The 22236-nt window shown below is 42.3% G+C and overlaps 2 protein-coding genes across 3 annotated transcripts; both read right to left on the reverse strand.

The window, feature by feature from the left end:
* Window positions 1–7094: 7094 nt before the first annotated feature.
* On the reverse strand, window positions 7095–11310 carry ankrd39 (ankyrin repeat domain 39). The gene is made up of 5 exons (XM_060930701.1): window positions 11092–11310; window positions 9076–9180; window positions 8883–8986; window positions 8418–8621; window positions 7095–8257 (listed from the first exon to the last, which is right to left on the reverse strand). The coding sequence occupies exons 2-5, from the start codon at window positions 9164–9166 to the stop codon at window positions 8108–8110; spliced, it is 549 nt and encodes a 182-aa protein (XP_060786684.1). The 5' UTR covers window positions 9167–9180; window positions 11092–11310; the 3' UTR covers window positions 7095–8107.
* A 4517-nt stretch (window positions 11311–15827) lies between these two features.
* On the reverse strand, window positions 15828–18782 carry LOC132892430 (progonadoliberin-1-like). Of its 2 annotated transcripts, none has more exons than XM_060930702.1 (4): window positions 18026–18782; window positions 16228–16345; window positions 16028–16120; window positions 15828–15947 (listed from the first exon to the last, which is right to left on the reverse strand). In XM_060930702.1, the coding sequence occupies exons 2-4, from the start codon at window positions 16342–16344 to the stop codon at window positions 15915–15917; spliced, it is 243 nt and encodes an 80-aa protein (XP_060786685.1). In that variant the 5' UTR covers window position 16345; window positions 18026–18782; the 3' UTR covers window positions 15828–15914. The 2 variants fall into 2 exon arrangements, with proteins under 2 accessions (XP_060786685.1, XP_060786686.1); XM_060930703.1 differs by having other exon boundaries at window positions 18022–18782.
* Window positions 18783–22236: the final 3454 nt, after the last annotated feature.

Genomic DNA, 22236 nt, shown 5'->3' on the forward strand with positions numbered 1-22236 from the left:
CTGTATGGAGATTTACCACCACTCTCTTTAAAAATAAGATCAAGACGATTGCATTTGGTGGGGCATTGTGTCCGCTACAGCGATGAGGCAGCTCACGACTTGGTTCAGTGGGAACCAGGCCATGGTGAGGCTTCCCGGGGTGGATAGCGCCTGACATATATCAACCAGCTGATGCGCGATACTGGTCTCGCTTCAGCAGATGAAATCAGAACTGTTATAGGTCACAGGCCATCCTGGTATGCCATTGCCAGTCATTCCCAAGGAGACTTGACCTAGTAGTAGTAGTTACTGCTTTTGTGTTCACGTTTCTTTCTCTGTAAGATCAAAACATTAGGTGTATAACTCCATTCTCGTTACCGTGGAGTCGAGCCCATGCATTCTAAGGCTGAAATAGCTAAGTGCTGGCTAGAATAATTTAGTTATCTGCCCAGAAAAATGATGTCATCTAGCCTTGCTCTATCTTGCAGTTGCACTTACTAGGCAAGCTTTCCTTTTCTTTTCCGCCGGCTTTTAGCTGGTGAGAGAGCTGAGTCCACCATCTTTGTCCATCTTTGGCTTATTTTGGTTAAGAGTAGGTCAAACAAACAAACACGCCCCACAGTGGTCATGTGATATTGTTGTTCACTTGCTTTGACAATCTCCGGAATCATAAAATGCGGGACGCTTTTTATCTCTGCAAACTTTTACACACAGGACACACTGTGTGTGTGCAGCAGCAAAACATCTCAAAACTCCAACAACAGGAAGAGAACATTCTGCCTAGAATTCAACTTTGCAGTCAGAACCTTTAAAATATTTTAAGTCAAGTCAAGTTTATTTGTATAGCACTTTTAACAATAAACATTGTCGCAAAACAGCTTTACAGAATTTGAACGACTTAAAACATGAGCTAATTTTATCCTTAATCTATCCCCAATGAGCACGCCTGTGGCGATGGTGGCAAGGAAAAACTCCCACAGACGACATGAGGAAGAAACCTCGAGAGGAACCAGACTCAAAAGGGAACCCATCCTCATTTGGGCAACAGACAACATGACTATAACATTAACAGTTTTAACAAGAAGTCAGTTTTGTTGATGTTGTAAACTCTTCATTGATGGAAACTTGAGTGCAAAACTGTTCATGACAACTGCAGTCTTGAAGTTAGCAAGTCAACTGTAGTCCTCAACCATAAAAGCATTACTGTAAGTGTCCCGAGCGTCTTCCAAGTGTGACTTTCAACTGTCCACATGGGGCTGTCCTCCACAGGCACCATTAGATTACACTATTTTAATCCATTTATAGTTATGTTTAATGTTGTGGAATGTTACAAAACAGGCTAGGTCTTGTTGTTGTGTCCATTATAGCTGTTACAAACAGTCATTCAAACAAACAAACAAACAAACAAATAAAAAAACACAGCTTGTCACGTTATTAAGAAACTGCAAAGCCTTCCATCCTGAAGACTTTCATGTGGCGGAAAAACCTACTGTTACAAATCTGTGAAGATACTCAGTCATCCAGGTACATAGTAATCAGATTACTATGTACCTGGATGACTGAGTATCTTCACAGATATGTTTCTACGCACTTTGGGATGAGTTCCCTTCGACTGGTGCGGGAGTATGAGAGGACTTCCAGAAAACTGGCAGACATCTTAGCCAGAGAGGATCGTTCATTTTTGTCAACCTGGAACGACCATCACTGAACAGAGGTGGGTGTCTATGACATCTATCAGCCACCTACAATGCAGCCATCAGCATTCTGATTCGGATTCTATGATGATCCATGAGAGGATAAATACTTGATACTCCCTATTAGACAGACAGAACTGAGGATGCCTTTCGGACGAGAGGCGAAACGTCTTCAAGACTTTTCAAGCAAGTCCAGTTGCTCTCTTCTACCAACCACAGATTACTGTTACAAAGCAGTGACACTGGAGACTCCTTCCAAAACTGTTCAATAAACTTCTCCTTATAGAAAATTTAACTATAGTCATTGTTTTGGGTTTTTTTGCTAGCTACAGTAATGTGTGATCTATCCTGAATCTGAATTCTTTCCTGTATCAGAAATATTAAAGTAACAGTTAAATACATAAACAAATAAACAGTTACAGAAAACTTCACCCTATCAATGTTTAAATGTTTTTTAATCTGTCATATGGAGCATCTACCAGAAGCAGGCTTGTAGTACTCAAGTCCAGGACTCGTGCCCTAATTTTAAGGACTTGTGACTTGACATGGACTTGAGCACTGATGACTCTGATTCATGCATTAACTGCATTCGGACTCGTAAATTAGAGATGAGGACTCTGATTTTTTTTTTCTTTTTTTTGTAACATGCCATAATAATTTGGCATAAGATATTTATATCTACATTAATTTTTATACTAATTTCGTGCAAGAGAATGCACATTCACCTGTTCATACGTCATGTTCAGGAACAAATCAACATTAATGGTGCTAGAATGTCCCTGGGATTGTCCACTTTGCTTATACAGACTTCTTGTGCAGTGGGAAAAAATGCACTGCTATGTGTTCCATATGTAGAAGAACTATCAAGGAGACGACGGGGACAACCTCGAACTTCAATCGTCATTTGGTAAGACTCCACCCAGAGAAGGAAGCGACATGCTACGTTCATTGCTCTGTTGATAGCGGGGCTTGCTTGCTGACCAATGAACTAGTGAGTGTTAACCCTTGGTCATGTTATTTGCTCTGTTGATAGTGGGTGGGGCTTGCTTGCTGAGTGATGAACTAGCTAGTGTTAACCCTCTCTCATGTTGTTTGCCCTGCTGATAGTGGGCGGGGCTTGCTGAGCGATGAACAAGCTTTTTATCTGTAGCCTATGAACTAAAATGGGGCAGTCGAGCAGTAACGTTAGTCCAACACAGTCGCAGAGATGCTTTCACATAAAGGCTGCAACAACCACCGTCAAATGGTGCAGGTGGAGTCTTGTTCTCGGACTCGACTCAGACTTGAACACTGGGGACTCGAGACTGGACTCGGACTCGAGGTTTAGTGACTCGACTACAACACTGACCAGAAGTAAACTGTGTACGTTGTTACTATAGAAGTAATAACATATTAGAACAAGCCAGAATTGCTGTCGAAGAAAATTAATCGACTTTCCGACCAATGAGAATCAAGCATTCAAGAGGTTTTATGGTCTAATTATTTGATTGGTTATCTTGCATATCAATCTACAATCTGGAATAAGGACATGAACGTTGTTTGAGGTTATATTATGCAGACGATGCGAGGTTTTTATCTCAGGAGAATGTAGAGATGACAGGTCAGAGGGATGAAAATAACTATATATGTGTCCTACATGTACAAATATAGAACACAACTTATAATCTAAGGTAACGTTTGTCATCAGGCCTGTGAGTGTTGCCGTTTTTACTCTGGACGTGTCCGGCAAAGCAGACACAAAATGAGGCGAGCAATGTGTGTGGTTAGTGGTGATGCTTACTTTGGGTAAAAGTACGAGGTGGAAATAGCTCCTGTGGTGTGGTGTGAAGCAAGGAAGAGTGGAGCGATGTTTTTGTCTCTTTAATAGCACCTCATTTTTTTTTTTTACCAGTTTGCTTGCTTGAATGTGTGTGGTGATGACTTTTCAAAAAATAGCAGGTCAATAACGCTGAGTAGGAGGAACAAAGTCAGGGTGAAGCAAATAAACTCTTTCCACTTGACCTTTATTGTTGGTTATTCATATCCGTTCACCAATAAAGTCGAAGTGCAACAGTTTTAAAAGAGCTTTACGACTTTTAGTACTTGTGTTCCTTGGTCTTGGAGTCAGCGTAATGTGAAAATGCGTCTTCCCTTGTCATGTGTAATGTCTGAAATGATTTGTTGGTTGCTCTAAATTTGTGGATAGTACTTAAATTGATTGACATTTTGGGTTTTCAACACTCACAAGCAATAGTAAAGTGCATAACCTGCTGTTTCCCATGGGAAAGTAGTGACTTCCCAGAATTGACCCTGTGTGCTGTTCCTGCAAAAACAATTAGCTGAATGACCAGTGGGGTGTTCATCTTTGCCAGAAGTGTGTACAACTAAGGGACTTAACAGACTACAGACCTTACTGTTACGCAACCCAGGCACACTGAAAATCAACAGAGGACATGACGGGAATGTAGAAGTATTGGCTTAGAAAAGTTGGCGAGGCTTCTTCAAATCATTTCTTGAATTCCATAATATTTCAAGAAAATAGGTCAAAAGTCATCTTAGACCTACTTTAAGTCACGGAGAAAGTCAGAAGATGCAAGTGGGCCAAAACCACTCATTCCTCTTCATCAACCGCTGGATCCGTGAGGGTTGTGGTGGATCTGCAGCCTGTCTATCCCAGGAACATTGGGTGTGACGTAGGGACGGTAGATGGACTCACCAATCCACCTACCAGCAAGTTTTTAGGAGGTAGGAGATAATCAGATGATATCCCAGAGTGAACCCACATGGACATTGGGAAACGTTGTGGTAACACTCCACACAGCTCAGGATCAAGATGGATCAAGCATCCAGGATCATTGAGCTATGAAGAATGTGGTCCAGTGCTACCTACTGCATCACTTTGCCTCACCAAAAGCAATTTAAAAAAAAAAAAAACAGGAAGCATGGAGAGTTAGTATTACACATAAACAGCACAACCCTGTTCAGATGAGCAAGGCTGACAAAGAAATCTGGCTTCATCTCCATGTATGCTCTCTGCACATGCAGCTGTGATACCTTATCCCGAGACAGATTACTGCAAGTCAGATTGCACTGGGGCTGATAGGGCTTTCCTGGAAATTCTTCACGGACCAGTGGGTAGAATCTTGGACCAGTGCATGAACCAAAAAGGCATCTGCACAGAACTTATAAACTGGATCTCAGTATGCTCAGATCTCTGAACAGGACTCTTGTGCAAGTCCATCTTCCCTTTGGCATTTGATGAACAGGAGTTCTACAGGAAACTGTCTCCACACCATGTTCCATATAGCAGAAATTGGTGACAAATACTGGTCCAACTGACATCAAGGTCGGTGTGGAAGGTATATTTTCCAATAGGAAGGAAATGATCTCTCTTGGGTGGAATGGTGGAACTGCCAAGGGGGTAGAATCAGCTCTAAGGTTCCCAGTCCAATCCAGAACTCAGGTTACCATCTATGTGGAGGATCACATGTTCCTCATAAGTTTTTCATAGGTGCCTTCAGAGTACTCTGGTTTTCTCCTACCTCCCAAAAGTAGGTGGACTGGCAACTCTAAAATGCCCCAGAATGTCCTCCTGGGATACTGGGATCCCACCTCATGATCAGTGTTGCCAGATCCACCATGACCATGATAAAGATGTTCTTGAAGGACCCTGATAATCAGCCAGAGGTCACATTGGATTGCTTTCAGAATGACAACGTGTCATATCACCATAAAAGCATTTGATTTCAGGAAGATTGTTATTAAAATCGTGAAAATGTTCACAAATAAGCATCGCATTTAATGCACCACACTGACACTGACACTAGGCACAGCTCTACTTTATATTCATTGTCTGTCTGCTCACAAGTTCACTGAATTCATTGTTGTACCCTGAGAGTTCTTTCGCCTTCTGCATGCTGACCCGCGCTCCATGGCGACAACAACCGTTCGCAAACATCCCGCTACTCGACAGCCTTTTATACACAATATCCATCAATGCGTAAACATAAAGCACCCTCTGTCAGAATAAATGACGCAACACGACAGACGGGTTCAAGGAGAAGGCAATGCCATTCGTTGTCTGATTTTAGAAACTCAGTGAGGTGAAGAAAATAGATCAGACTAGATAAGCTCAACAGAGCAGCATCAGAGAGATTCATGACACTCTGAAAAAAAAAGAAAACAATCTTAACTGATCCAAGCTTTATTTTGTTATTACAGACTGACAACCGAGCAGTCTTGGCAGAAACGTGCATTATTTCTTTATCCTTTAAATGCTCTAAGTAACACATGGCTTACAAATGCAAAGTAATGTTTAGTCAAAAAGAAAAAAAACCTTGCTGTTTAGAATAGCAGTGATTTATTATTATGTACTACAAATATACACAGTCATTACTTCCATCAACCGGTTTATATCCAGAACAGTTGGTTTTAAATAAGAGACTAGAAATGTCCTTGGAAGTAAATTGATTTGATAAAAAAAAAAAAAAAAAAAGCTCAGAAATGACCAGAAATTCACTGGGCTGGTCACTGGTGCCATCTGCTGGCAGCTTGAACACTAGAACTTGTCGCATTACAATACTGTGAGCATGATGAGGAAATGAATCTTCCACTTAGAGATGATTTACGTCACATCCTGTCTGGGCTGAACATCCTACATCATCACATGTACTTTTGTAGCTGCTGTGAAGCATAATTCACCTCAAACCACTGTCCTGTTCATGGCACTTATGATCACTTATGGATTGGTAGAAAGAAGAGAATTGTGGAGATGAGGAGGAGGTTGAGAATGGTGGTGAGGATAGAGATGATGATGAGGATGGGCATAAGGATAGAGTAAGGGCAGAGACAAGGATAAGGATTTGGATCAGGTTGGAAGTGACTATGGAGATGGGGATAAGGATGGAAATGAGGAAGGAGATGAGGATGGGGTTGTTTTTGAAGATGGAGAAGATGAGGATGGGGTTGTTGATGCCGATGGAGAGGATGAGGATAGGAATTAAGTTGGGGAGAAGGACAGAGTGAGGATGGGAAGGGAAAGGAAATGGGGGTGTAGATGAGCTTTGAGATGAGGATGGAAATGAGGAAGGAGATGAGGATGGGGTTGTTTTTGAAGATGGAGATGATGAGGATCGGGGTGTTGATGCTGATGGAGAGGATAAGGATATGAATGAAGTTAGGGATAAGGATGGAGTGAGGATGGTAAAGGAAATGAGGGTGTAGATGAGCTTTGAGATGAGGATGGGGTTGTTGATGAAGATGGAGAAGATGAGGATGGGGTTGTTGATGCTGATGGAGAGGATAAGGATATGAATGAAGTTGGGGATAAGGATGGAGTGAGGATGGGAAAGGAAATGAGGGTGTAGATGAGCTTTGAGATGAGGATGGGGTTGTTGATGAAGATGGAGAAGATGAGGATGGGGGTGTTGATGCTGATGGAGAGGATATGAATGAAGTTAGGGATAAGGATGGAGTGAGGATGGGAAAGGAAATGAGGGTGTAGATGAGTTTTGAGATGAGGATGGGGTTGTTGATGAAGATGGAGAAGATGAGGATGGGGTTGTTGATGCTGATGGAGAGGATATGAATGAAGTTAGGGATAAGGATGGAGTGAGGATGGGAAAGGAAATGAGGGTGTAGATGAGCTTTGAGATGAGGATGGGGTTGTTGATGAAGATGGAGAAGATGAGGATGGGGTTGTTGATGCTGATGGAGAGGATAAGGATATGAATGAAGTTAGGGATAAGGATGGAGTGAGGATGGTAAAGGAAATGAGGGTGTAGATGAGTTTTGAGATGAGGATGGGTTTGTTGATGAAGATGGAGAAGATGAGGATGGGGGTGTTGATGCTGATGGAGAGGATAAGGATATGAATGAAGTTAGGGATAAGGATGGAGTGAGGATGGTAAAGGAAATGAGGGTGTAGATGAGTTTTGAGATGAGGATGGGGTTGTTGATGAAGATGGAGAAGATGAGGATGGGGGTGTTGATGCTGATGGAGAGGATGAGGATATGAATGAAGTTAGGGATAAGGATGGAGTGAGGATGGTAAAGGAAATGAGGGTGTAGATGAGTTTTGAGATGAGGATGGGGTTGTTGATGAAGATGGAGAAGATGAGGATGGGGTTGTTGATGCTGATGGAGAGGATAAGGATATGAATGAAGTTAGGGATAAGGATGGAGTGAGGATGGGAAAGGAAATGAGGGTGTAGATGAGCTTTGAGATGAGGATGGGGTTACTGATGCCAATGGAGAGGATGAGGATATGAATGAAGCTGGGGATAAGGATGGAGTGAGGATGGGAAGGGAAAGGAGATGAGGGTATAGACAAGCTTTGGGATGATGATGAGGATGCATGGAGTTGTGGAGATCTGGGCCAAAATCTGAACCGTCTCCTTTTGCTCAAACGGCACTTTTCAGAGATTCAGGGCTCCTTTGAGGAATCGTGGTGGAGATCATTGAGGAGGCTTCAGTAACTCTAAGAAGGTGTTCTGGTCTGGACTGAGATCTACAGGTAAACGTGATTTTTTATCCTTTATGGTTCTCAGGATGGGATATTTGCGCACTAACAACACACACGTCTCCAGATGGCCCTGCTCAGCAGCCTGGGAACAAATAACACACACACACACACACACACACACACACACACACACACACACAAATATAACACAACCAGTTTTGGATGTTCTGCTTGTTCTGTAAGTAAAACTCTGCACGTCTGATTATATCCAGACCTTATCACAGACATGGATAATGTTTTACCTTATGCAGAGGTGTAGATCCGTCATCATCAGTTAAGCCAGGATCAGCTCTGTGTTTCAGAAGCAGTTTGACGATGTTGATGTGGCCACAGTAGGCGGCTCTGTGCAGAGCAGTGGCGCCACCATGTGTCTGAGAATTGGCACAGGCGCCATGATCCAGGAGAAGCTCACACACCGGCTGGTGAGCTGCCCGACTGGCATAGTGCTGAAACACAAATCAGTTGCCTTCCAGATTCAACAATGTCACACAAGTGGCCACCTGCAAGAACAGCATCTGTTCAAAGTGGACTAGCTCTCGTTCGGTCGGATCAGTTCACTGGTCTGAACATCAACATGCAAATCAATGAATGATCATTTTCCAAATATGGAATATGGAAGAAGCCAGCAAAAGAATTTGACCAAAAATGACATTTGAGATTTACTGAATAATAAGCCGGGAGATACAAAAAACAGTGTTACTGCTGACCAAAGCAGTGTATCCAGCCTGGTCCTTCATATTCGGATCTGTTCCTTTGTTCAAAAGTGACCGGACCCTGTCCGAATTGCCGTCCAGAGCTGCTGACCATATGCCTGTGAAAAAGAGAGCATGTCAACGTGTGATAATACTGAAGATCAGAAAGAGAAAGCTGCCTAAAAGGCACAAGACTTTTAAATGTCACCTCTCTCAAAGTCCATCTCATCTAGAGTTTGATGGACGCTTGGGGTTGAAAGATGAGCGCTGCAGGAGCACTGGTTCCCATGGGAGGCCATGCTGAATTCTTTTCCTGAAAAAAACCCCACTGGATTAATGAAGGTATATAATTTGGTGAGTGACGTGTTAATAGAGGAAGTCGGGGGTTTCAGTTATGAGACGTATGAAAAAAGTGTTTTCTCGTTCTCGTGGTCGTTTTCTTTCATTTTGCAAATTTACAAATTGAAAGCAGTGGCAGATCCTTGACTTGCAAGTGACGTAAATAGAAACCTGGATGTCGGCCATGTTGGTGGAGATACAAATGCGGGGTCAAGCGACATTCCATACAAAGCATAGTCACGTTTGCGCGACTCTCTTCGTTTTTCCACTGCTTTAAGCGTTCTTTTAGCTCTGCCATATCTTTGTGCTGTATATGGTTGTGGTCATAACAGTACTCGTGACCATGGCACGTTCCGATTTTTTAGAATTCCGTCCGTGATTCGGAAAGAGGGCGAGGAAACTCTGAGGCTTAGTACGGAGAGGAGACGAGGGGATCAGGATACTTCGTCCAATGACCATTTCGTCCAAAAGTTAAGACATTTCGTCTAAAGCCTTTTTCATATGCACTATCAATTATTTTATATTTCAGGTATTCCGGTGTTCGCGAACGAAAGCCCCGTGAGAGCGCTGCTCGGCGCCTGAAGATTTAATACAATCCAGCTGGCTTTAAAATTTAATAACTCGGCCAGGGGAGCTTGCAACGAAGCCAAATTTTACAGGCACCTCCCTCTAAGCCTCCCCCTTCGAAAGAGCACAGTCTCGGGTTGGTAGGACCGCGCCTTGGCCCGGGATTCATGAATGAAGCCCCCGCGAGAGCACTTCTCCATGCCTGAAGATTTAATATGATCCAGCTGGAAACATAGACATGCAAGTGAGCAGCCTGCAATGACAAGGGAGTTAACTCATCCCAGGGTCAGCAAGTGGGACGGGCTGATTTGGTTACCCCCCTTAGTACACTCATTAGTGTCGAAGCTGCTTCAGTCAAATTCCATTGAGAATTCCAACTTTTTCAAACAAACAAATACCTGAAATATGAAATAATTGATAGTGCAGGGCGGCACGGTGGTGTAGTGGTTAGCGCTGTTGCCTCACAGCAAGAAGGTCCAGGTTTGAGCCCTGTGGCCGGCGAGGGCCTTTCTGTGTGGAGTTTGCATGTTCTCCCCGTGTGTTTCCTCCGGGTGCTCCGGTTTCCCCCACAGTCCAAAGACATGCAGGTTAGGTTAACTGGTGACTCTAAATTGACCGTAGGTGTGAATGTGAGTGTGAATGGTTGTCTGTGTCTATGTGTCAGCCCTGTGATGACCTGGCGACTTGTCCAGGGTGTACCCCGCCTTTCGCCCGTAGTCAGCTGGGATAGGCTCCAGCTTGCCTGCGACCCTGTAGAACAGGATAAAGCGGCTAGAGATAATGAGATGAGATGAGATGGGTCAAAACCACAGACATCTATCTTCTCTTTGTATCGAATCTTCGCTTGATCGTGGTAACACTGAGAAAATTCAGCACTGTTTACAGACACGCTTTCAGCAGCTGCCATCCTAGTTGCTTTGTTTATCCACCATCATGGACGCAGCACATTTTGATCACGTGGTTGCAAGTCATCTATTTACATCACTGTCATCGCTGAGGTCTTTTTTTTTAAGGGGGCGTGATCACAAGAGTGGCAGCTGCCACTCCGGAAGTAAGCTTTACCAAGTCTGACCTGTAGCAGTAAGATAGGTAAGTTATTTTGACGCAAACTCAGTAATGTCATGTTACAAAACAAACAAATCAGAGGTCATACAAATGCAGCTTTGGCTCTAAAAATGATGAGGTGCCACCCCAGGGTGCTCTTGCCCCCGCCCCTTTGCCCACCAGTGTCTAAACCAACCAGGACACACCACTTAATAGACAGAATATAAAGTTTTGTGTTAACTTTATAGCCTAAGATACAAAATAATTAAATTACCTGTCACTACACCGTATTTATATGAAATGTTTTAGTCATAATGCTGTTTTCAAAAACTTTTAGCTAGAGATGACTCAGATGCTTGAAGCAGCCAGCAGTCGTTAGCATAGCTCACAATTCACTTTAACTATAACTATTACTAGCTATAACTGCAACTTTACACCTAATTAGCAACCTAGCTAATTTACAAAACTGAAATTTAACCGAATTTATTCTTAGCTTCGCCGGTCCAAAGTTTATATTTAAAAAAAAATATATATATATATAAAATTGACAGTTTGTGGAGAATATCTATGAACCGGCGCAAGTAAACAAACCAAGGTTTAATCCTGATTGGCTCGGTACGCCCTACGTCAGTGTGCTACATAGGGAGTAATGTAACCAGGTGTGTGTCTAGTGTAGTGCACTACATATGAGATAGCTAGGCATTTGGAATTCAACCTCGGCTAGAATGGCCGCTTCCTATAAAGCATGTAAAGCAAAATAAAAGTTTCCAAAATAAAAGTTTCACCAAGCTGACAAAGATTTCATCACGATAAATCATTAAAAAAATTAGCAAGCCCTAAAAAAAAGTGCCCTTGGTGAGTAATTGTGCTTGATCTCAGTTTTTGCCACTAAAATAGACACAAACACATTCATTCTAAACAGTGTCTCGACTTTCTGATCTCATCTCATCTCATTATCTCTAACCGCTTTATCCTGTTCTACAGGGTCGCGGGCAAGCTGGAGCCTATCCCAGCTGACTACGGGCGAAAGCCGGGGTACACCCTGGACAAGTTGCCAGGTCATCACAGGGCTGACACATAGACACAGACAACCATTCACACTCACATTCACACCTACGGTCAATTTAGAGTCACCGGTTAACCTAACCTGCATGTCTTTGGGCTGTGGGGGAAACCGGAGTACCTGGAGGAAACCCACGCGGACACGGGGAGAACATGCAAACTCCGCACAGAAAGGCCCTCGCCGGCCATGGGGCTCGAACCCGGACCTTCTTGCTGTGAGGCGACAGCGCTAACCACTACACCACCGTGCCGCCCCGACTTTCTGACGATGAACGATATTTACATTTAGCCGATGCTCTTATCCAGAGCGATATACAACATACCCAGAGCAGCCCAGAGAGCAGGTGGAGGTTAACTGCCTTGCTTCAGCCATTCCTACTGGTCCAGTGAAGAACGAAAGCACAACTTTTATTCATCACACACTTGTGAAATTTCCTCTCTGCATTTAACCCATCTGAAGCAGTGAACACACACATGCACACACATACCCAGAGCAGTGGGCAGCCATGCTAACAGCGCCCAGGGAGCAGTTGGGAGGCACAAGGGCACCTCAGCCCAAGGCCGTCCCACATTAACCTAACCGCATGTCTTTGGGCTGTGGGGGAAACCGGAGCACCCGGAGGAAACCCACGCGGACACGGGGAGAACATGCAAACTCCGCACAGAAAGGCCCTCGCCGGCCACGGGGCTCGAACCCGGACCTTCTTGCTGTGAGGCGACAGCGCTAACCACTACACCACCGTGCCGCCCCGACTTTCTGACGATGAACGATATTTACATTTAGCCGACGCTCTTATCCAGAGCGATATACAACATACCCAGAGCAGCCCAGAGAGCAGGTGGAGGTTAAGTGCCTTGCTTCAGCCATTCCTACTGGTCCAGCGAAGAACGAAAGCACAACTTTTATTCGTCATACACTTGTGAAATTTCCTCTCTGCATTTAACCCATCTGAAGCAGTGAACACACACATGCACACACACATACCCAGAGCAGTGGGCAGCCATGCTAACAGCGCCAAGGGAGCAGTTGGGAGGCACAAGGGCACCTCAGCCCAAGGCCGTCCCATATTAACCTAACCGCATGTCTTTGGGCTGTGGGGGAAACCGGAGCACCCGGAGGAAACCCACGCGGACACGGGGAGAACATGCAAACTCCGCACAGAAAGGCCCTCACCGGCCGTTGGGTTCGAACTCAGAACCTTCCTGCTGTGAGGCGACCGTGCTAACCACTACACCACCACCTTTTGGTCACAAAGCTGGTTCTCTAACCATTAGGGCATGGGCAATATTGCAACTGTTTCTCATGCTGTTCTTGAACAGAGTTTTTTTTTTCTCTGATCTTCTGTCTACATTGATAGACTGAGGTAAATGGTTATTTTTACACAGTATTCTATATATTTAAATCCCTCATCAAAAATTCCCATGCAGGGATTGGCCAAGGATGGCTCATGTGACATAAAATAGTTCCACCACTGATTGAGCAATGTATTTCGTGGTGTCACAAAAAAATGGATATGGTGTGAGTCAGTCATGGTATATCCTGGATATACCATGAATTAATGTCACAATTTCAAGCTATACAGCCGACTCGAGTCACAGCTGTGGCTCCGCCAGCGTTTCTGTGTGTGTAGATCTATGTATCATAATCATGCCTAACCAAGCAGAGTTAGACATCTAATATTTTTTCAGGTTTATTTCTAATTCTTTGCAGTTAACACTCAGTTTGGAATTTTTTGTTGAGGGATATAAATCAAATATACCATGCACTAAGAGGGATTGGTAATTATGGATTCTCTTTGGTGACTGGCTGCACCTCTCACAAAATAGTACTATGCCAGCCACCTCAGAGAATCCATAATTACCAATGCCTCTCAGTGCATGGTATAAGGCAGTTATAAATTTCTCCTAGAGAGATTAGCTTCTATTGGCATCATCTGTACCTCTCTTACCTGGTTTAAATCATATCTTTCTGATCATACAGAGTTTGTACAATTAGAAAATTTTAGATCCGATTGCAGTCTTGCCCAGTTATAAGCGGTGTTCCCCAGGGCCATGTTTTATGCCCACTGTTATTTATTATTTATCTTCTGCCTCTTGGCCACATTTTTAGGAAATTTGGTATTCATTTTCACTGTTATGCTGATGACACCCAGCTCGATTTGTCTACCAAGCCTAATTCCAGCCTTCCGCCCTTTTCCCTTTGTGATTGTTTACTTGAAATTAAATCTTGGTTGACCTTTAATTCTCACAAACTTAACAGTGAAAAAACAGACGACCTCCTCGTTGGAACTAAATCTACTTTGGCCAAACCTAACGGCTTTTCTCTGACTATTGACAACATCATAGTTTCTCCTTCCTCTCAGGTTAGGAGTTTGGGCGTCAGAAGCACATATTAATAACATCACTCGGTCTGCATATTTTCATCGACATATCAATCGTTTACATCCGTCTCTTACACCTCATAGCACTGCTATTCTTAGTTACATATTAAATGCTATAAAGTGCTGAAACTTTTGTGCTTGGTGTTGTTGAAGGTTTTACTTACCTGAAAGCTTGCTCTCCAGCATGGCGTTGCTATGTGGTATCCAAGCATGTGACCTCTAGCTGCAAAGAGCAGATTATTTACAGGTGTAGAGAGTATGCAGCACTTTCAAACTGTTTTTGCTTTTTTACGTCGTTTGAAATAGTTTTGAAAACGCTTTTGGTGTGGACAAGAAAAATGGATGGGTTAAAAATATATCCAAGTAAATGATTAAGAGCCTGAAAGGCAAGAATGAAAATGAATGAAAAATCTCATCTCATTTCATTATCTGTAGCCACTTTATTCTGTTCTACAGGGTCGCAGGCAAGCTGGAGCCTATCCCAGCTGACTACGGGCGAAAGGCGGGGTACACCCTGGACAAGTCGCCAGGTCATCACAGGGCTGAATGAAAAATGAGTATTTAAAAAAATTAATTCATGACTTTGTTATGATAGTGAGTGCTAAGGAATACAATTTTAAAAAGTGTTTTTTTTGTTTGTTTTTCAGTTTTCATTTCAAGTTGAGAAAGTGAATGAATGGAAAATTGACAAACCGTGATACTTATTAGCAGCTTCATCTTTATAAAACTTTATATATGAGCAATCGTGTGCTCTGATTGGCGACTCTACTACTAGGCTATCAGCTCATATACCATGAGTAGAGAAAAAAAATTCTACTTAAAAACAAACCCCCCAAAATTATCAAGGTTTTAAAAGAAACAGAAATGGCTAAAAGAATATAGTCTCCCCCCCCCCCCCCCAAAAAAAAAAAAAAAAAAAATCTCCTGTTCCACACTCCAGCCCAGTCAGTGGTGGTAATGCACCTTTAATTTGGTTTGCCAACCGCCAAAAAACCCTAAAGAAGAAGAAAAACCCCCAAAATACAAAAAAGCAACAAAATATGGAATAAAAGTATTTGATGGTAAGAAAGTATCTTTTTTATTTTTCAAGAATTATCATCGCATTTTTCACAAATTGCTACTGTCATTTCGCCGGTTTGGTCACATTCTAAGCGGAAATGATTTTGTCGGACGTTATTGAATTTGCAAAAAATAAAAATGCTTTGTTTCTCCAAAATCCAGTGAATGTGGATAGAATAAAACAGTTATTCCACTCAATCTTGTAGTACATGGCTTATAGCCAACTCAGTGCTACGCACCTTGTCAGCTATCAGCTCATGTACGACTCGATTTCATGGAATAACTGTTATATAAACGTGTGTTATCTGGATGTGACCCCCAGGAACCCAATGTGCATGGCTTGGACATGAAGTGAGGCATCTTTGAAGAGATGGTAACTCCACTGACAATCATAAGACTTATTTGTTGATATTTTTATTGGATTTAATCCACAGTAGGCATTGGTTTCTTGTTGGTTTAGTGTTTTTACAGTGGGAAATGAGTTGTCATTTTGACTATGAGCCCAATAATTATCTGCACTAAAAAAGACCACACACATGCACAAAATAAAGGCGAAGCATTTTATTGAAGATCTTGATCCGTTTTGTTTCTCATCTCACTGTCCGACGTCTCTCTCAGCAATGCTGTTCTATAAGAGAAGACAAAAGACAAATATCAAGACGCTGCTTGTCTGTGAGCAAAAAGAAAACTACGGTATAAATTGCGCACCAATAGATCTTTCAGTCTGTCGAGTTTATTCCGAGGTGAAACATCGACGTAATCGCACGAGTAGCTGGAGGTCCTCGGCATTTCTTCAACAGTCTGAAAAATGTCAAACGCATGTTTAAAAGGAATCAAGTGAATCGGTTTGCTAGCTCAGCTTAGCAGAACACAATCAGTGAGTTTAGAGATTGTTGAGTGGAGGTTACCTCCTGCAACGCTGCACGCTTTCCTCCAGGATTGAGGCCATGGGACCAGTGCTGAGAGCTTACCTGCAGCACCACAACACACACCACCATCCACCAGAATGCTCGCTTTACACACATCCTGAAGAACCAGGAAAACAAAGGCAGTTTTCATTGTTACCTCTCAGGCACGTAAATAGAATATTCTAATAAAAGTTGAGTAGTAAATCCTGGATTCGCAGCCCATGAGATGAGAAAGAAGCCTTAAAGCATGAAAACCCTGAAACTGCAAAGAACTGAACAATATTGTGATCATTTCTTCTTCTTCAGTAAGTGCTTTATCTTGGTCAGGGTTAAGATAAGATATACTTTATGGTCCCGGAGGAAATTTGTCTTGGACACAAACACTCCGTTTCTCTCTCTCTCTCTCTCTCGTTATCGGTTTTTGTCCCTCCATTTTTCTCTCCCAGATTGTCTAATTTTTTGTTGCTTTCATTTCTTTTTCTCGCTTTCTGTTCCACTCTGTCTTAATCTGTTTTTGTATCTGTTTTTCTGTTCCTATTTCTTGCCCTCTCTCTCAACATTTAATCCAACTGGGTCATATTCAGGTAGTGTTGTAGTCATGACCAAGACCAGAGTGTATTGAGACTGTGACAAGACCAAGGCAGAGTGAGACAAAGTCGAGGCAAGACCAAAGCAAGACGAGACCGAGCCAAGGTCAAGGCAGAACAAGACCAAGACAGGGTCTTGACCAAGACTGAGTCAAGACCAAGGTAGAGTGAAACCAAGTCAAGACCAAAGCAGAAGGAGACCGAGTCAAGACCAAGACCGAGTCAAGACCAGGACAAAGGTAGAGTGAAACCAAGTCAAGACCAAAGCAGAAGGAGACCGAGTCAAGACCAAGACCGAGTCAAGACCAGGACAAAGGTAGAGTGAAACCAAGACCAAGGCAGGGCAAAAACAAGTGAAGACCAAGACCAAAGCAGAAGAAGACTGAGTCAAGACCAAGTCAAGACCAGGACCAAGGTAGAGTGAAACCAAGTCAAGACCAAAGCAGAAGGAGACCGAGTCAAGACCGAGACAAGACCAGGACAAAGGTAGAGTGAAACCAAGTCAAGACCAAAGCAGAAGGAGACCGAGTCAAGACCAAGACCAAGTCAAGACCAGGACAAAGGTAGAATGAAACCAAGTCAAGACCAAGGCAGGGCAAAAACAAGTGAAGACCAAGACCAAAGCAGAAGGAGACAGAGTCAAGACCAAGACCAAGACAAGACCAGGACCAAGGTAGAGTGAAACCAAGTCAAGACCAAAGCAGAAGGAGACCAAGTCAAGACCAAGACCAGGCCAGTGTGTGTGAAGGGGGTGGGAGCCATGAACAGTAATGAAAATTTCAAATTAGCAAGGAGTCACGTTATTGGTTGCATTTAAAGCAGGAAGTTTTACATCCAATCACAGTAACAATGTTAACAAATAAATCAGACAATACACAGGCAATTTAATAAAATCCCTGCAGTTCTGGTCTTGAAATAAAATCCCGAGTCCTCCATGTCAGAGACCGAGACAAGACCATGTAAAAATGTGGTTGATTCTGAGACAAGACGGAGACCTTCAAAAAGTGGTCTTGAGATCAAGCCTGGTCTCAAGTAGCCTACTACAACACTACATTCAGGTAACAGCAGACTGCTCAGCTTGGCTATTCTTTTACACACATCACTTGGCTACTTCCTTTCTGAAAATCTTTTTTTCGTACTCACCGAAAACCAAACCCCAATCTGAAAACGTTAACAAAGGTTAAGATGTCCCGTCACTTACATGTACCTACCTTGATCAGTCGCCCTACAGAAAGTTCTTCTGCTCTTCACTGTGATGATCTCTACAATCTGATACATTTTCAGCAGCAGGCCTCTTATAGCACTCCAGAATGTGTGTGTGTGTGTGTGTGTGTGTCTCTCTCTCTCTCACACACACTTTACACACTGTTGTCCTGCCCTGCACTGCAGGAGACTCTAAGAACAAAATGAGAGGACACTCAGACACTCCCCTGCTGAGCATCTTTACCACTTATTAATCTCTTAAGTCAGTAAATGCCACACGTGTATTAAAAGATGAGAAAGGGGATTTAGTGAGCTATAACTGACACACACTTCCGCTTTCAAAAGTTAAGCTCAAGATTAAAGTATTGGCACACTGCTGTTTTGGGTGCCAATAAGTCAAAGTTTGCTCTCTGGATGTCCACTAAAGATTAAAACAGTAGTTCTTAAAGGGGTCCAGGAGCACCCAGGGGAGTCCACGATTTTTACCTCCGCCAACTTTGATGGAGCAGGTTATATTTTTGTGCCCGTTTGTTTACTCGTTCCCAACATAACTCAAAAAGTAGTGAGTGGATTTTGATGAACTTTTGAAGAAAGGTGAGCCATGGGCCAAGGAACAATTGATTAGATTTTGACAGAAATTTGAATATGTGGCTTGGCGAAGATATACACACTACAGAGTGCCCTTTTAGATTTAAAATTTTGATACATTTGAGGAAATTACAACTAATTTTTTTCCACATAGTTATTTTTACTATTGAGCTTTTAATTATTAGCATAATAAAAGCTTAATAACTGAAATGAGTAGAACTATAAATAATTGTAAATCTCGAATATTACATCAGGATTAACAAGAGTGCTCTGAGAGCACAATATCCCCCGCTGGCAACTCGGCCATAACTCTGGTAAAATGCAACTGAATTGAACGAAATTGCAAGATGCGTATTACCGACATATAATAAAGAATTCTGACAAGTTTCGTGGAATTCATCCAAAAATTGTGAGAGGAGTTGGTTTCAGAAGGTGAGTACCCTTCCCAGGATGGACAGACGAACATCGCCACGACATAATCCCCCTTCGGGCCTTTCGGCCAGTGGGGGATAAAAATTGTGAGGGAAGTTGATTTCAGAAAGCAAGCACACCTTGATGAAATTGCCAAAGTACAAGTTTGTGAATAATCAAGGGCATAACTCTGGTAAAATTTGCCCAAATTAAACAAAATTTCAATATGCATATGACTGTCATATAACAAAGCCTTTTGCCAAGTTTGGTGAAATTCCTCCACAAATTGTGAGAGGAGTTGATTTCAGAAGAATGTACACCCTCATGAAATTGTCAAAGTTATTTAAATCAAGGTTCAAAACTCTGGTAAAGTTTTCACAAACGAAATTAAATCACAATATGCATATTACCATCATATAACAAGGCCTTATGCCAAGCTTTGAGAAATTCGTCCAAAAATTGAAAGGGAAGTTGAGGTCCGAAGGCAAGCACACCTTCAGGAAATTGTGAAAGTACAAGGTTGTTAATCAAGGGCTGCAACTCTGGTAAAATGCGACCGAATTGAACAAAACAAAATGCGTACTACTGCCATAATGCCTTTTGGCAAGTTTCGTGAAATTCCTCCAAAAATTGAGAGGAATTGATGTCAGAAGGAAAACACACTCTCATGAAATTGTCAAATTATAATTTTGTTAATCAAGGGCTGTAACTCTGGTAAAATGAACTGATTTAACAAAACATAAAAGAATCCTGCCAAGTTTCGTGAAATTCTGCCAAAAATTGTGAGGAGTTGATTTCAGAAGCGAGTACCCTTCCCGGGATGGATGGAGAGACAGACATCGCCATGACATAATCCCCCTTCGGGTCTTTCAGCCAGCGGGGCATAAAACCTAAGTGCTACATTGCCTTGAAAAAGTATTCATACCCCTTGAACTTTTTCACATTTTTCCACCTTACAACCACGAACTTAAAAGTGTTTATTGAGATTTTATGTGATAGACCAACACAGAGTAGCACATAATTGTGAAGTGAAAAGAAAATGATAAATGGTCTTCAAAATTTTAAACAAATAAAAATCTGAAAAATGTGATGTGCATTAGTATTCAGCCCCCCTGCGTCAATACTTTGTAGCGCCACCTTTTGCTGCAATTACAGCTGCAAGTCTTTTGTGGTATGTCTCTACCAGCTTTGCACATCTAGACACTGAAATTTTTGCCCATTCTTCTTTGCAAAATAGCTCAAGCTCAGCCAGATTGGATGGAGAGTGTCCGTGAACAGCAATTTTCAAGTCTTGCCACAGATGCTCAATGGGATTTAGGTCTGGACTTTGACTGGGCCATTCAAACACATGAATATTCTTTGATCTAAACCATTCCATTGCAGCTCTGGCTGTATGTTTAGGGTCATTGTCTTGCTGGAAGGTGAATCTCCTTCCCAGTCTCAAGTCTTTTGTAGCCTCCAACAGGTTTTCTTCCAGGATTGCCCTGTATTTAACTCCATCCATCTTCCCATCAACTCTGACCAGCTTCCCTGTCCCTGCTGAAGAAAAGCATCCCCATAGCATGATGCTGCCACCACCATGTTTCACAGTGGGGATGGTGTGTGCAGGGTGATGAGCAGTGTTAGTTTTCCGCCACACATAGCGCTTTGCATTTAGGCCAAAAAGTTCAACTTTGGTCTCATCTGACCAAAGCACCTTCTTCCACATGTTTGCTGTGTCCCCTACATGGCTTCTGGCAAACTGCAAATGGGACTTCTTATGCCTGTCTTTCAACAATGGCTTTCTTCTTGCCACTCTTCCAAAAAGGCCAGATTTGTGGAGTGTACAACTTATAGTTGTCCTGTGCACAGATTCTCCCACCTGAGCTGCGGATTTCTGCAGCTCCTCCAGAGTGATCATGGGCCTCTTGGCTGCTTCTCTGACCAGTGCTCTCCTTGCTCGCTCTGTCAGTTTAGGTGGACGGCCATGTCTTGGTAGGTTTGCAGTTGTGCCATACTTTTTTCATTTTTGAACGATGGATTGAACAGTGCTTCTTGAGATGTTCAGAGCTTGGGATATTTTTTTATAGCCTAACCCTGCTTTAAACTTCTCCAGAACTTTATCCCTGACCTGTCTGGTGAGTTCTTTGGTCTTCATGATGCTGTTTGTTCTTTAGTGTTCTCTAACAACTCACTGAGGCCTTCACAGAACAAGTGTATTTATGCTGACAGTAAATTACACACAGTAGGACTCTATTAACTAATTAGATGACTTCTGAAGGCAATTGATTGCACTGGATTGTATTTAGAGGTATCAGAGTACAGGGGGCTGAATACTAACGCACACCACATTTTTCAGATTTTTATTTGTTTAAAATTTTCGTTTACTTCACAATTATGTGCTACTCTGTGTTGGTCTATCACACAAAATCTCAATAAAAAAATTTTAAGTTCGTGGTTGTAAGGTGGAAAAATGTGAAAAAGTTCAAGGGACAGGAATACTTTTTCAAGGCACTGCAAGTCAAACCACTGTGTCGTTTAAATAATAATCTGACTATTTGAGTTATAAATTGAATAATAAATGTTCATAAAATGCTTGTGTACTGAGCAGGTCTGGAATTTATTTTACAGCTCGAGGTTCCTAGATCCAAAAAGTTTGGCCCCCTGCTTTATTTTTAAATAAAAATAAAAGTACTATTTCACCCATCAATTCATCACCTGATTACCTCCAAACTCTTTCTACTTCAGCAGGTTGAGTTACAGTTAGGTCTAATTATATATATATATATATATATATATATATATATATATATATATATATATATATATTTGGACACTGACACACATTTTCTTTTTTTACCTGTTTACTGAAACATATTCAAGTTATAGTTATATAATGGACATGGACAAAGTCCAGACTTTCAGCTTTCGTTTGAGGGTATCCACATTAAAATTGGATGAAGGGTTTAAGAGTTTCAGCTCCTTAACATGTGCCACCCTGTTTTTAAAGGGACCAAAAGTAATTGGACAATTAACTCAAAGGCTATTTCATGGGCAGGTGTGGGCAATTCCTTCGTTATGTCATTCTCAATTAAACAGATAAAAGGCCTGGAGTTGATTTGAGGTGTGGTGCTTGCATTTGGAAGATTTTGCTGTGAAGAAAACATGCGGTCAAAGGAGCTCTCCATGCAGGTGAAACAAGCCATCCTTAAGCTGCGAAAACAGAAAAAAACCCATCCGA

The sequence above is a fragment of the Neoarius graeffei genome, chromosome 10 (assembly GCF_027579695.1).
Source record: "Neoarius graeffei isolate fNeoGra1 chromosome 10, fNeoGra1.pri, whole genome shotgun sequence".
In the NCBI taxonomy this organism is placed as follows: Eukaryota; Metazoa; Chordata; class Actinopteri; order Siluriformes; family Ariidae; genus Neoarius; species Neoarius graeffei.